Source organism: Xenopus laevis, chromosome 6L (genome assembly GCF_017654675.1).
Source record: "Xenopus laevis strain J_2021 chromosome 6L, Xenopus_laevis_v10.1, whole genome shotgun sequence".
In the NCBI taxonomy this organism is placed as follows: domain Eukaryota; kingdom Metazoa; phylum Chordata; class Amphibia; order Anura; family Pipidae; genus Xenopus; species Xenopus laevis.
Window position 1 is genome coordinate 113,843,403 of NC_054381.1, and position 16,677 is coordinate 113,860,079.

At 38.0% G+C, this 16,677-nt stretch overlaps 1 protein-coding gene across 3 annotated transcripts in view; it reads left to right on the plus strand.

The window, feature by feature from the left end:
- Window positions 1-14,555, plus strand: part of myom1.L (myomesin 1 L homeolog) — an 84,082-nt gene extending 69,527 nt beyond the window's left edge. For all 3 annotated transcript variants that reach the window (XM_041566391.1, XM_018267915.2, XM_018267916.2), the window contains 6 exons: window positions 298-334; window positions 598-620; window positions 723-778; window positions 2,376-2,591; window positions 8,261-8,405; window positions 13,582-14,555. In XM_041566391.1, coding sequence (XP_041422325.1) covers window positions 298-334; window positions 598-620; window positions 723-778; window positions 2,376-2,591; window positions 8,261-8,405; window positions 13,582-13,685 — 581 coding nt within the window. In that variant the 3' untranslated portion in view covers window positions 13,686-14,555. The remainder of the gene's footprint in view (window positions 1-297; window positions 335-597; window positions 621-722; window positions 779-2,375; window positions 2,592-8,260; window positions 8,406-13,581) is intronic.
- Window positions 14,556-16,677: the final 2,122 nt, after the last annotated feature.

Here is a 16,677-nt window from a genome sequence, read left to right on the forward strand (position 1 = left end):
GAAACAAGATTAGAGGGAACCAGTGTGAAGCTTACAGCTGTACACGGTAGACCTTCAACAAAGGGAGTAAGTACCAGAAACATCAAAGCAGGCTGGCACAAACCGAACCCCGTGTAGTTAAAAAGCAGGAGCCAAATAAAATGTGATATTTTACTCTTTCAATAACTGGCTACTGCTTTTGAACTACATGTGATTGGTGCCAGCCTGCTTTGATATTACAAACACTACTGAAACTGATATATATATATTATTTTTACTGGCATGTCCATTTACTCCATTTTTCTCTTTCATTCACAGCTTTCGATGAGGCATTTGCTGAATTCCAGAGACTTAAGTAAGTTTTCCCATGCAAAAATTAATATTTATGGATCAGGGGCAGCTTAGAAAACCCTTAATATTTATTAAAACAAAGCATATCAAACTTAAGTGAATGCCCACCTTGTGCTTTGGGCAGTAAACAGTATTGGTTGGGATATGATTTGAAACCATTTTTACAGGTCTGCCAACTGTTGTGGATTATTAGAGATAAATCAAAGTAGAAAAAAATGAGATATTTAATTTGCAATGTTCATTTGTCATATTTCTTCTATTTAACAGACAAGCTGCAATAGCAGAAAAAAGTGAGTAGCTTTTATTTGCGTGTTGGTGAGAATGCACTGTGACATTCTTAAAATGCCATCAATGTACCAGACATCATTACTGACATATGATATTGTTTTTAGATCGTGCCAGGGTAACAGGAGGTTTGCCAGATGTTGTCACTATCCAGGAAGGAAAGGTAATTTAGATTTTCCCATTCAATCCAAATTAAAGTGTGCCAAAAATTCTATAAACCACTGCCCTTTGGTTTTTTTTTTTTACTACATTTCAGTTCTCTAGTCTACAAATCTAGTCTAGCTACTGCAAATATGTACATGTATGTGTATGTTTGTCGCTTTGATGTTTTTCACTAAACCTTCCATTATTGAAAGTGGTCAGTAGACATATCCAAGCAATATACAGACAATGGGGATATTTAATTTTTAGTTAAACCCTATTCAGTAGCCACATGGTAAGTATACTTTTACACTACTGTGTAAAAGGTAGGTATTATACTTCATTAATTTCCCCTGGATAACACACTGCCTAAAATGATGGAATATGCACTTGCAACCAGTTAGAACCATGAATCTGCAGCTCACCAGTCCAGGTTTGGATTAACATATGAAAGAACAAATCTGTACCTTCAGGCCCTACATATAAAGTCAAACAATTAGAGGCTGATTTATCAGCATTCTCATTTTAGTGTTTTTAGAGGTTTTTGAATCCACAAATAAACTAATTTTCTCCAAAACCTCAAATGCCACGTCATTTATTACATGATGATGCGAATACAAAAAGCATGAATGAAAAAACAACACTGAACGATGTGCTAAAAAATACAAAAACCTCAAAATTTTATTTTTTTGGTCAATTATTAGCAAATAATAAAATAATAGTCCAAATGGCTAAAAAAAAGTTCCCATGGACTTCTATAGGGCCTCGACTGCTTTTACTTGCTGAAGTTTTGTATAAAAGTTTTCATGGTTTTTACACTCAAATTTATAACATTTTAGAGCAGTAATCCCCAAACAGTAGCTTGTAAGCAACATGTTGCTCTCCAAATCCTTGGATGTTGCTCCCAGTAGTCTCAAAGCAGGAATTTATTTTTGAATTCAAGGCAAGTTTTGGTTGCATAAAAACCAGTTGTACTGCCAAAAAGAGCCTCAATGTAGGTTGACAATCCACAAAGGGGTTACCAAATGGCCAATCACAGCACTTATTTGGCACCCCAAGAACATTTTTTATGCTAGTGTTGCTCCTCCAACTCCTTTTTCTTCTGAATGTTGCTCACGGATGAAAAAGGTTGGGGATCCCTGTTTTAGAGAAATGAAAAAAAAAAAAATTTTGATTTTGTGAAAAAAATATAAATTGTAATGTTAGTAAATAGGCTCCATAGAGTAAGATCATATGTATGCTGCTGAGTTGAGTGGCATAGTCAATGCCTCCATTTACTCTATAGTCAGTGTAGTAAATGGAGTCATAAGTAACTAGCAGCTATTCTGTGCTTTGCATTGTGCTTTTTGTTTCTTGTTTTAAAACAAGAATACATTGTATCTACTTGCACTGTTAGGTATTTGTAGCTAGTGTATACAATAAACTAGATATGGAGCTCAGAGCCATAAGAGAAAAATTGGTTCCATAGGCAAATGATCATGACCTAGTTGTATACTGTCGATATTAAATGCAGTGACATGTTGATTTAACATCCAAACACCCTTCTCCCAAAGACCCTTAATTCAGCCCCTTGTCCTTAAAATACAATATTTATTCTATTATTTTCTATTATCTTCCAGGCACTTAACCTTACTTGCAATATCTGGGGAGATCCAGTACCTGAGGTCACTTGGCTTAAGAGTGAAAGGGAGCTTATTGGAGATGATCACTGCATCCTGAAATTCGAGGCTGGGAAGTACGCCACCTTTACCATTACCTGTGTCTCCACTAGTGACTCCGGGAAATACGCCATCCGGGCAAAGAACAAATATGGCACTGAGACAAACGATTTCACTGTAAGTGTGTATATGCCCGAGGGGGCAGTGGCAGAGGAGGAAGCTCCAACTGATGTTAAGAAAAAATGAATCGGGAAGGAATGAGAAATTATGGAGGTTGGGATGATGTAAAGTGCTATAACTGAGTGCTTAAGGGACTGACTTCACTCCTTTAACCTACCTCACTTCTAGGCTGCATTTAGACTTTAAATGAGGCCACCTACCTATCTGGTGCTGCTTCCATACACTCCCATATGTACAGTTTTGCCAGATGATAATGACTGCATCAATGACTATTTAAAGGATTTGGAGAAAGTGCTTCAAGTTTAAATGTTATAAAGCTTGCAAATTCATAGCCGCTGTGTAGTCCTCAGTTTGTTGTTAAACTGCATCCTCCAATGGCAGAAGGGAGGGAACTGTAGTTTAATAACAGCTGGAGGACTACAGGGTTCCTGATCAGATTCAAGTTCCATTTTTAAATTTCCATCATTTATCAAATTTGATTTTTATGAACTAAAATTAAATTAAATAGTTTTTTTTTAAAGATAGCAAATTATGAAACGACAATCTACCCTATATAATGTGACACCTGTTTTAATATATTTGTAAATCTATATTTTAATGTGAGGAGTAAAATAATAACAGATGAAACGTTAACACTGGGCCCATTAACTATCAGACAAAGACTGGTATATGCTAGCTGCTGATTGGTTACTAAGGGCTTACTTGAGCAAGCCTTGCACCTGTTATTAAATAAGACCTTACATTTCATTCATCCCCATTTCTGTGAAGCTCAGTTGGTACGTGCCCAGTCTGGGTAACTGTGATAATGTTCCTTGCAGTATTGTATATTAATAATACTTGAATGCTTAGCAGTGGCACAAGAGGATGAGGTAGGTGAAAGGACAGGTTGAAGCTAGGAAGAAATGAGTTTGCTTAGCAGAATAAACCTGAGAAAGCCTTTCATCAGTTAGAATTTATGAAGGTTGATGAAACTGTACTGAAAATTTTAAATGCTTTGTAAAAACATACTGTAATATCACCATCCTGCTGTATGTCTTTCACTAGTGTTCATTTATGTCACATGTAGAAAACCCAAACACTTCTGTACTTGTCTTGTCACTGTTCACTAATAAACAAAAGCACATATTTTCCTCTCTACCTCCACCCTCGATTCACGGTCTCATTCTTTTGATCACGCATTTCACTCCTCACGCTGCACTTTAACTATAGGGGGTTCTCCTTTGCATTCACCTCAGTCAATTAATTTGTCATTTTTCTATACAATGTATCTGTACCTTGTATAGAGTAATATGGTGGGCTTAACATAATTTAATTTTAACTTGTCTGTATGGCTATATATGTATATATTATATATACAGGCAGTCCCTGAGTTACGTATGAGATAGGGCAGAGGTGTCCAAACTTTTTGCAGTGAGGGCCAGATTTGGTGAGGTGAAAATGTGTGAGGGCCGACCATTCAGCCTGACAATCTTAGAACCATTAGCATAATTTAACTCATTTAAACAAGGAATCGCTTAGCCGTAGCAATAAAATTTGGGCACATGATCTGAAGGTGTTAGCAGTAGACACGTACTGGCACGTAGTTATGCACCGCTCTCACATACTTCTTTAGTTTACTGTACTGTACCAGTACTTCTATTGACACCTTCAGCCCTAAAGAAGTATGTGAGAGCGGCGCGTCTCTACGTGCCAGTACGTGTCTATTGCTAACACCTTCAGCACACAGGCAGCAGTATAGATAAAGTGGCAGATCATTTCACTAATTTGCCCAAATATTACTGCTACGGCTATGCACATTATTATTAATTTCATGATGGAGGCTCAGGGCCGGTGTAAATTTGAAAACGGGCCACAATTGGCCATGGGGCCTGACTTTGGACATGCCTGAGATAGGGTCTGTAGGTTGGTTCTTAAAGGGGAACTCTGGCTTCCAAACCAAAATTTGATAAAGAGTCCCACATAAGACATATTCCCCTAATATACCCATCACAGTTACTTGTATCTTCAAAAAGTATGAATAAATGCAATTTTCTATGCTGAAATCCAGCTGTTTAACAGTTCTTCTCTTTCTGTATCATTTGAACTCTTGGCAGGGAAGGAGGGACTAAAACACTGATGTTACAAATGGTACTGCTCCACAGTTTACAGACAGCATGCAGGAACTACATAACCCACAATGCATTGCACTGTGATGTTCCATTCCTTATTGAAATCACGTGTGCAAGGAATTGTGGGGTTTGGAGGATGCAGGCTGAGGACAGGTGGCTGCTGATACAAAGTAAAGGTGGCCATAGAGGCACAGATAATATTGTACAAACATTTTTTTCGTACAATATGGTGGGAAAAGTTGGCTCGTTGTTCGGGATGGATGGAAAATTTTGATCGGGTGCCTTTGAAGGGACTCAAACTTCGGCCATTGTTAGTGTTGAATCATCAGATACAGGTAGAATTCTATTGTATCTACTGTATATCTGATGATTCAGCTCTACACATGTATTGAAACAAACAATCTTTCTTGGAAAGATCCTTTCCTAGAAAGATCGTAATTGTTACATCTATGGCCACCTTTACGGTAGTCAGCCAGCTCAGCAAAGTAGTTAGAAAGATCAGCAGGAGAGCAGGGGGCTAGGTTTAGAGAAGTGTTTCAAACCATTAAAAATCACCAAAAGTCTGCATATTTTTTAATTGCTGTATATTCCAAAGTTGCTTGAAATTATGTTTACTTTTCAAAAAGCTCAAGTTATGTTTGTGTGGAGTTCCCCTTTAAGTTGAATTTGTATTTAAGCTAAAACATATATATTTACTTATTAAATGCAACAAGACAAATTTTTGTCTTCAGATAGTATTTACTGTATTTTTAGCTTTCTTTGCTCTGCAGTAGACAGAGGGGATTGGGGCAGGTGGTTTATTAAAGCTAGATGCTAATAAAGGCCAAGAAAACCATAGTACTAGCCTCTGTATGTAAGTATGAGTTGTTTGTAAGTCTGGTGTATGTAACTCGAGGACTCCCTGTATATACAGTATATATATATATATATATCAGTAAGGATGCTATACAGTTTAATCTTTATAACTGTGTACTCCATAACTGCATTAGTTAACCTTATTCATGACTATGATCCTTCACTTCACATTGCTGTTCTTCCTTACTTTTACAGTATATTTTGCTTTCAAACTCCTTGACAATTGATAGTGTAATGATGTGGGTCTTTTGATGTGAGTCTTCAAATGAATCTCCATATAAGTGGTTGGGTACGATGTAGGACTGTGATCGCAATTAGGTCACCTAACCCATAAACACATCGGTTTCATGGCTACTGTACCCGAAGTATTACACCTCCGAAGGCCCTTGTTTTCACCCATGTACATCCAGTTACAAAGATATGGTTCTACTGTGAATGGACCTGATGATATCCATCACTATCTTCTCTCTATCAGGAGTTAATTGACCATACATGCCCAGATTTGGTTGGACAATGGAGTGTCACTATCTGACAATGTATGCCTAGTCAAGGGCAATTCAGACTCATAATCATAGGTTCATGGTGGATTGAAGATCATCGGACCCGAGGGGAGTCTTAACTTGTTTTGTCTCTATGAAGCAGGTCTTCATCTTTAGACTAGAGGTTTGTGCAACGTCAGGCCTATTTGCCCTGTTTAGCTCCAAAACTAACAAACTCCACACATTTTTTCTTATTTAAAAGTTACGTTTTAAGTTAAGTGCTGTTCTTTATTTTTTTTTCACTAGTGGCTAAAAGGTAGATCGGGATCTACCAGTAGACCTTTAGCTGTTGATCAGTAGATCTCAAGACACTGTCAACAAACAGCTTGTCTAAATCACCCTCTTGTTTTATGCTTTTCATTCAGATATTTATTATGTTAAGGTTACATAAGAAATAGTTGTTTGTTAAAGATAACAATATAAATTCTCATAAATCAATATAATATTTAAGTTATATTTTCCATGGAACGGAATGCTAATGCTTTTATGGATGTAGATCATAATGGGACAACATCGCTAAAAATAGACCTCGCATTAGTAAAGTATGGGCACTCCTGGGCTAGAAGCTAGAAAAAATAGTTTTTGTAAAATGTAATTCTGCAGCAAGCCGGAACAATCAGGAGATCATCAGTTGGTTGCATGATGAAGGTTAATTGAAGGTAAGTATATAGTTCTGTGTCTGCTTTTTGTTCACAATTGATGCAACTATATTTTTAAATCTTAATATGCAGATTTGGCACAGCATTCATACTGGTCTTTTGTGGAAGATTCAGTATTTGGCTGAATCCAAATATCCCTAGTATAAATTCCATGACAACACTCCCTAGTATAAATTCTTGTGTATAGGGATACACAACCCTGTGTATAGGGATGATGCCCCTCAGTTATAGGTTTTCCATTTTGACTGACCAATTGTGATCAGAAGTGGAACTTTTAAATGTATGATACAATGCCCTTTTTCCAGCACTTTTTCACACATCCCTTGGGAGGGAGCAAATATTAGTCTAGTGAGAAGATTTTGGTTTGCACTGGAATTCTCCCAACACATTTCTGTATCTCTTTCCTTATATGCCAACAGCATAACCCTGGCAAACCTGGAGTGACAGCACCCTCCCACAGGTACAAAATCCAATATCCAGGATTTTACACTGTTCTTAGAAAACAATTCATCATTACCAGTTAGCAAACATAGGAAACAATGGAAATCTAATATTATGAGTTAAATTTGTTCATAATGGAAAAGAACATCTCTGAAAGCGAAATGCATAAAAGTGCCTAATAAGACAGTTCAAAATTCCTACAAAAAGGGAAGTTTGGCATTGCCCACCTGATGTCATTGGTATGTTTGTGTATGTTTTGTTTCCACGGTGCAGAATGGCTATAAAAAAGCAGGTTGTAGAGAAATATAAATATATTATATATATACATAGTATAGCATCATTGCATGTTTTAATATATCAACTCATTCTTACCTGCATTTTTAAATTTTCCATCAACAATGATCTATGTTGCAGGTGAAAATATAGTCCATGATCTAATAAAAGAATGATTTTTTCTAAAGGCAAGACTCCATTCAGTTTCATGTTTTGCTGAAGGATTGCCGATTTAATGATGACATTTTGGGTACATGGTGCCTCTGAATCCCCTAGATTAATGCATTCCAGGGTAAAGGACCAGTAACAACAGCAAATTAAAGCATCCTAAAGAATTTACATTTAATCCTTCCTTAGTCCTTATTTTCAGCAGTTTGCAGCATTTCTAGCATGCCGGGGCCTATTTAGATTCTTAGTCCAGATATGGACTCTATCCGATCAAGAGTACACAAGGAGCCACACATTGGTATACTTGAAATTATCACCAAAATGTGTGTAGTACACTAAAGCCCTAAGGAGTATTAGCAGCCCTGTATTTTGAAAGCAATCCATACATTTCAAATGCTTTACTTTTATTGATAAGAAATATTTTGAAGTCACCTTGTCACAGCACAACATAACCAGGATTACCCAAGTGTTTTCTAATCCAATAATCACACCAACTAACAGTAGAACAGAGATATCATGACATATGTAACTGTTTATACAGTATCCTAGTCCAGATTATTATACAGATTTTATGTCTGGTTGTGGCAGTGCAACATAACAAGGCTTTTGGTTCGCTATTCTAGCTGATAGTGACACATATGATGGGGGAGCTTGGAATGGCTATGTATGTTGCTGATGCAGCAGGGCATGTCATGGAAACAATTACTCCAGGAAAAAAGAAGAAAGAACCAAAATCAAAATTCCGCACCAAAGAAGAATCCAAGCAAGGTATTGTAAACTGTTAAAGCTCTCTATTTACCATTACAGTAGTTTGCTTGTATCATCTTCCTCTTACAATGTATGTGTATTTTGTTTTTCTACAGTTCTTTGTTGAAGGGTATGATGGTGTGTTAGAAATAAAGGACACATGTTCATACTTACACCATTTATCCCTACTCGCTCTCTCGTTTTCATTGTGTAAATATACAGTACTGCAAATGGAACACAACCTCAATTAGCAATGGGAATGCTTTGCTAGTGTTCAGAATCTAATTAAATGGCCTTAAGTATAAAGTAAGATAGATTACTGAGCATGCAGAACATTCCTAATGTGTATATTTGCATATATCAGTGGAGGCTGCCAGTGAATAAACTGCTTTTACAGAGGTTATAAATAGATGACCCCATTCTGTATATTTATAGAGAATGAATCTTAATAAACTAAAGTCTGATATTCAATCAGTGCAAATTTTAGCTTTATTGTTATAGTTGTCAAGTATTTCTAAAGTAACAACATATAACACACACCACTGTACAGTACAATTGGGTTCTATAAAAGTAAAGATACAAATTAAACATTTTAATAAATCTCCCCTTCTTCCGTTTAAAACCGAAAACATATGGAATCCACAGCCTGTATGGCTAATTATCAATTCATTTAATGTGCAGCCATGCATCTAAATGAATTGCTTATTAGCCATGCAGGCTGTGGATTCCATATGTGTTTGGTTTTAAAGGGATGAGGTGGCAACCCTATTTTTCTATAGATTTTAAGATTTTTTCATTCAAGATCCTGCCCTTGCATCCTATAGAGGTGGTTTTGCTATCATAAACAGATGTATAAACTAAGAAAAACATTTTGATTAAAAATGTTTGTGTACTTATTTAACAGAAACACAAACATCATTAACCAGTAATAGATAGACATAGTGACTGCAGTCTGCCGTTTAATTGGGTGAATCTTATTAAAATTTTCAAGGGATGAGCTGTCAGGTCTGCTATCCATTAATTTTGATGCAATCTGCATTCAGGACAGGTCTCACTGCAGTAAGGTCACTAGATTTCAGTTAACTTGTGTGCAGTCAGTGCAGACGAGCAACGTGCATTCATTAAAAGTGTTCCTAATTTTCAAAGTAACATAATAATATATTAAGTTTGGCAAAACACACAGCTGAAAACTGGTAGGAACATACAATAATTATATTTTAATTGTGCACACCAGAAGTGATTTACAGCATCTAGTAGAATTAAGTCAAATTTTTCAGGATTTATTATAACCCGAGGATGGAAAAAGTCAGAATCTGAAAGTCCAGCATCTCAGACCTGCTGAGGTTGTATATTAGTCAATGGAAGAAGTCCTGAAGATATCCCGATCTGCGCTAGCTTTCATGCAAAAATCTGAAGGTTTCGTTGTTTTCAGGCAAAAACCCGGAAACAACTCTTATTTTTCGGTGGGAAAATCCCAAATACGATTTCAGATTTTCGTACAAGTTTTTTCCCTCTCTGGAATTTTTCAGGAAAATGTATTGATAAATAAGGGAAAATAACCCGTGCAGATTTGGTCGGAGTATATTTTAGGAAATAATTCGATAAATTTGGATTTTAATTAATAACAACCTAAATGTCCAGTTGCCTTTGACTTAATTCTACTAGATACTGTATATATCATGACCTGGATAAATGAGAATCTTAGACATACCAGAACTGATTCATTTCACACTCTGAAAATGTCAGCTGAAACTTGCACCCAATTCACTGTAAAAATGCACATGCAATTGTGTTTGTTTTGACACATTAGACACAATTATGTTAGGATTGCGGTAAAATTCTAGCACTTGGAGGAAAAACTGTATTGGGATAAAGAACACTGTGATTTGTGTCCAAAAATATCCTTCAAACTTTTGGTGGTATGTTGCTAACTTCTGCAGTTCTATCAGTTGTGTCAAATATCATGTAAGGTGGGATGGTGTGGTATATGTGTACTAGCTTGTTAAAATCACTGTCCCTCCTCAGTGCAGCTCTATTCATAGATGGAGCAGAAGGGAGTTGCTGCGTTTGTGGAAGGGAAGGTGAAAGCAGTAGATGGGCCAGGGAGCAACATGCTAGGAAGGGATCTGTGGGTACCCCAGCCTTGTGCACAGAGTAGAAATCCAGCCAAGCACACAGTATGCACCACCAATCATTGCATTTACCATCTAAGTTGCATCCACAGCAATTTATTCCCGGTGCTGCAGCGCAACAGTAGAACTGAACATTTCATAGTTGGAATGGTGTCACTTCATGTGCCAATAATAGCATTAGCTTACAATTTACTTGGTGAGTAAGTTGCATCCATTCACCCATGTGTCTAGGGGGATCCTGAAATTATCACCATTATAAATGGGGTTGCATAGCGCTTGCATGCATCTGAGTGAGTGAAACCTCAGGAGTGTGCTGCATTCCTTCCTGTGTTCCTCTAAAGTGGAATGCAGGAGAAATCTACTGTAAGGGAAAGCAGGGCCCAAAACACACATGAGTAAGAGCCATAAAGTGGAAGAATCTCCTTTTCCTACACAAGATATTTGTGGTAATTTATGCCTACAATTGCAACTGCAAAGTACTGATTTGTATGCAAATTTGGGCATTTGCATACATATCCCTAGCAACTTGCCTCAACTTGAGCACCAATGAAATCCTACAGTCCACGTTGATCAACCGTATAGATGCTAGGGAACTACTGTTAAGTAGGGCACTAGGGCTTTTACATACAGCTTTTTTTTTTGGTGCATATAAAAATGCATGCTGAGTGTGTAAAAACAAATTTATTGTATCTTTATATGTTTTTAAATGAGAAGGAAAGATGCTTTACTTGGGGGTGCCAAAAGTTAGGCAACCCCAATCGATTGTATTTACTTACCTCACACCTCGGGCCAGTGCTCCTATCAGCATAAAACTGCACCGACCGAGGGCTCTTCCAGTGAGCACCATGGAAGTATCGGCTTCCGGCCTCTTCACGTGGTTGCACCTGCACAGTAGCGCCAATAGCTGAACTTTAAAGGAGAATTCAACCTGTGGGGAAAAAAACCCGTACCCCCCACCCCAGGTAGACCCCCTTCCCTCCTCCCCCCCAGGCTAACTACCCCCCCCCCCCCGGGGAAATGCCACATACTCCATACTTACCCCTCCCCGCAGATTCCTCCAGTGGAATTGCACGCATCCATCTTCCGCGTCCTCTGTAAGCTGACTGAGAGATCGGCAATTTCCGTGTAATTCCGCGCATGCGCAGTTGTCACATACAGGCAAATTGCTCCAACTGCACATGCGCAGAAATACCGATCTCTCAGTCAGCTTACAGAGGACGCGGAAGATGGATGCGTGCAATTCTGCTCTAAGAATCTGTGGCGAGGGGTAAGTATGGAGTATGTGGCATTTCCCCGGGGGGGGGGTAGTTAGCCTGGGGGGGAGGAGGGAAGGGGGTCTACCTGGGGTGGGGGGTACGGGTTTTTTTCCCCACAGGTTGAATTCTCCTTTAAAGTTCAGCTATTGGCGCTACTGTGCAGACGCGGAAGATGGATGCGTGCAATTCTGCTCTAAGAATCTGTGGCGAGGGGTAAGTATGGAGTAAGGGGCATTTCCCCATGGGGCTAGTTAGTCTGGGGGGAGGAGAGAGGGGGATCTAGCTGGGGTGGGGGGGTACAGGTTGAATTCTCCTTTAATGAAGAAGTTAGCTATTTCATTCTACTGCACATGAGTCTGGAAATTTGATCACTCCGTGGTGCTTGCTGGAAGAACTCCGGGACCGGTGCAGTTTTCTCCTGAAAGAGCACCGGCCCGAGTGTGAGGGAAGTATATATAATCACTTGGGGTGCCTTACTTTTGGCACCCCCAATTAAATATGCCTTTTTCAAATTTAAAAAAGGTGGAGAGAAACATTAGCAGGCAAAAAGTTTCTGGGGGTGCCAAATAAGTGATGTGATTGGTTATTGTTCGTCCCTGTGTGGACTGTCAGTCTACTAAAGGTTTTTTTTGGCAATACAACCAATTTTTATTCAACTAAAACTTGCCTCAAAGCCAAAAATTAAAAAAAAAAAGCACCTACTTTAAATCCACTAGGAGCAACACAAACCACTGGTTAGGGATCACTGTCTATTCTATTGTTTTATGAACACGTCAAGTGCAAAAAATGCAACATTTTTCACAAAGAAAACAAAGAAACTTGACTGCAATTAAACACATTCCTGAAAGACTATGGGGGCCGATTCACTAAGCTCGAGTGAAGGATTCGAATGAAAAAAATTCGAATTTCGAAGTATTTTTTTGGTACTTCGACCATTGAATTGGTTAAATTCGTTCGAATACGAACGAAATCGAACGAATCGAACGAAAAATCGTTCGACTATTCGACCATTCGATAGTCGAAGTACTTTCCCTTTAAAAAAAACTTCGACCCCCTACTTCGGCAGGTAAAACCTACCGAAGTCAATGTTAGCCTATGGGGAAGGTCCCCATAGGTTTGCTAACCTTTTTTTGATCGAAGGATTTTCCTTCGATCGTTGGATTAAAATCCTTCGAATCGTTCGATTCGAAGGATTTAATCGTTAATCGTTAATCGTTCGAACGAACGTTTAGCGCTAAATCCTTCGACTTCGATATTCGAAGTCGAAGGATTTCAATTCGAGGGTCGAATTTCGAAGTATTTTTTACTTCGAAATTCGACCCTTAGTGAATCTGCCCCTATGTGTACAAACAGCCAGAATATAAAGGAATCAAACAGCTGATGCCTTATGTGTGCTCAAAACTATATCAAACACATTTCAAAATGCACAAAAAGACTCTGTAAGTGTCATTTAGAACTGCAAGTGCCATGTGCATGTTTTTCTCCCCATATAATAAGTAGATTTATCAAAGAGTGAAGTTAAAGATCACCACAGTCCTCTAGAGTGAAATTCTGCCACTCTCCATTCATTTCTATGGGATGTTTAAAAGAGTATTTATCAATGGGTGAAAGTGAAAGTTCATCCTTTGATAAATATGCCTTTCAAAATCCCATAAAAATGAATGTAGAGTGGTGGAATTTCACTCTACTAGACTGCGGGTTATCTAACTTCACCCTTTGAAAAATATACCCCAATGATTCAAAAGTAAATGAAGCTGCCACGCAACATTAATTTGCTGCAATTAAAGTAACCTATGTTTTTGACAACAGATTTGGTGAAACCACATGTTGAAGAGATTGTTGCAACGGAGGAGACACCAGGGCCAGATGAGAAACCTATTGTAGAAAAAGGAGACAATGGCAAACAAGAATGACCGAAACTCGCACAGCAAGAAAAATGTGTATAATAATAATAATGAAAAAACGTTCAGCGTTGTATCATTGACTGCATTCATGCTGGAGATTTTACTGCACCTGAGTGATTATATAACTTGTTGGAAGCAGACTAACTTTTCCCTGCTATTCAGCTTTTTGGAGTGCTTTGCTGTATCAAACTATTGGCACAATTACATTGCTTTGCCCTTAAGTGAAAAGATGTTAATCAGTCCTGTTGCTGCAGTTACTGCCAGCTGTCTGATCTTTCCATAGGAAATAATACATCATGAATGAAACAATGCTAGCAGCTTCGGTGTTGCTGCTTAGGGGTTATTTACGGCTTGCAGGGCAGGGGCAAAGTGCAAGAAATGGGCACAATCCACCATTTTTTTTGCACTGTGTTCCTTGTCCTGCAGGTAGCAGATTAACTACAGGTCTCTGTGATCTGTTTTGCAGTGCAGGGATTTACAGTACCTTTGCCTCATAAATGCAGCACTGTATTTGGCAGCACTGTATTCATTGGAGCGGGTGGGGAAGGCACATAGGCACTCCCTAGTTTTCCATTCTATAACTTGCATGTCATTCAGACACGCAAGTTAGGGAGTGTCACCCTCAGACAGAATGCTCTCCGAATGATGTGACTTTGCACAGCCTTCTACTCTTGCACTTCTGTGGTCTAAGTAAATCACCCATTTTGTCTCTTACACTTACCTGCACTCCACGTGTGGATCACAGACACAGGCATTTTTTCACAGAATGAACGCTGTTCAGTTGCTTGAGAAAATTGATTTAATTGAATTGAGACTGGAATATGAATAGGAGAGGCCAGAGTAGAAAGATGAGTAATAAAAAGTAGCAATAACAATAAATGTGTAGCCTTACAGAGCATTTGTGTCTAGATGGGATCAGTGACCCCCCTTTGACAGCTGAAAAGTCAGAAGAAGAAGGTAAATAATTAAAAAACTGCCCCTTCAACAATTTAGTACCAGACTTGTAGCAAGACTTTGAACTTTTAACCCCAAAGTTTCATCCAGGTCTAGTAACCTGTAGCAACCAAATCTCAAGTTGCAGACCAGAAAATGCTACCCATTCATTGGATACTATCCCTCATATGTAATAAAATGCACTAAGTTTGCCCTGCAGCAGTAACCCGTAGCAACCAATACGATATTTACTTTTAAACAGGAGACCAGTAGTAAATGCTACCTGTTGATTGGTTGTTTCTATGTTACTGCATGTGGGCAAACATAGTGCTTTTATTGCATAACACCATATGGATTTTCAAAAAAAAAAAAAAAATAGCACTTGTTACCTTACAGCCATTGTGTTTGTATGTGGCTTTTTAGTTGATACACAAATATATTAAAGGGATACTGTCATGGGAAAAAAATTTTTTTTCAAAATGAATCAGTTAATAGTGCTGCTCCAGCAGAATTCTGCACTGAAATCCATTTCTCAAAAGAGCAAACAGGTTTTTTTATATTCAATTTTGAACTCTGACATGGGGCTAGACATATTAACTGATGCGTTTTGAAAAAAAAACATGTTTTCTGATGACAGTATCCCTTTAAAGGGATACTGTCATGGGAAAAATTTTTTATTTCAAAATGAATCTGTTAATAGTGCTGCTCCAGCAGAATTCTGCACTGAAATCCATTTCTCAAAAGAGCAAACAGATTTATTTATATTCAATTTTGAAATCTGACATGGGGCTAGACATTTTGTCAATTTCCCAGCTGCCCCTGGTCATGTGACCTGTGCCTGCACTTTAGGAGAGAAATGATTTCTGGCAGGCTGCTGTTTTTCCTTCTCAATGTAACTGAATGTGTCTCAGTGGGACATGGTTTTTACTATTGAGTGTTGTTCTTAGATCTACCAGGCAGCTGTTATCTTGTGTTAGGGAGCTGCTATCTGGTTACCTTCCCATTGTTCTTTTGTTTGGCAGCTGGGGGGAAAAGGGAGGGGGTGATATCACTCCAACGTGCAGTACAGCAGTAAAGAGTGAATGAAGTTTATCAGAGCACAAGTCACATGACTTGGGGCAGCTGGGAAATATACAATATGTCTAGCCCCATGTCAGATTTCAAAATTGAATATAAAAAAAATCTGTTTGCTCTTTTGAGAAATGGATTTCAGTGCAGAATTCTGCTGGAGCAGCACTATTAACTGATTCATTTTGAAAATTATTTTTTTTCCCATGACAGTATCCCTTTAAGGAGGCTTATACTGATTTAAGAATAGTGTAGCCACCTAAAAGTAATCTTCTTTTCCCATTTCATATTTTACTTTTAAATTCTGTTCACGTATACTGTAATTACATTGCATTTCTTATTCAATCTGAGCAATAAAGCACATGTGAATGTTTTCTTCATTAAACCTCCATCAAAGTTATTAACAGGCAAAAGTCATGGCTTTGCACTTGCCTGATATGGCTAACGGGAATAATGCTGAGAAGCTGGGGATCACATCCCATGGACAGCTAAAGAAAGAGCTATACATGAATATTTTTTGGCCAAAACTAAAAATATGCCAATTATGACCCATTGATCACCTGGATCTTCTAAGGCAGCCATCAACAGCTAATTGCTCTCCACATAATGCAATTCATACAATTAAATAATAATAATATTGAAATTAGTATTTATGGAATGTATATCTGAACAACTGGAATAGAACACAAAAGTATACAGACTGCTTCTAAAAGACCATCCATGTTCCGTATTGGTAAATGTAAAACAAATGACATGAGGTGAGGAAACATACAGTAGCTTGAATCATATTACACAGGAGTCATTATATAAATCACAACAGGTCAATGAGATTATACAGGTGACAAAGCAAAATGTGTTTTTTATCATATGGCTGGAAATAATAATTTCCTTATTATTTTTGTTCAACCCAGAACAATCCAAACTAATCATACTGTGAATATGTCCCACTGATCTTTTTTTGCTAATAAGACATATTTCTACATTGTCTGGACAATTTATT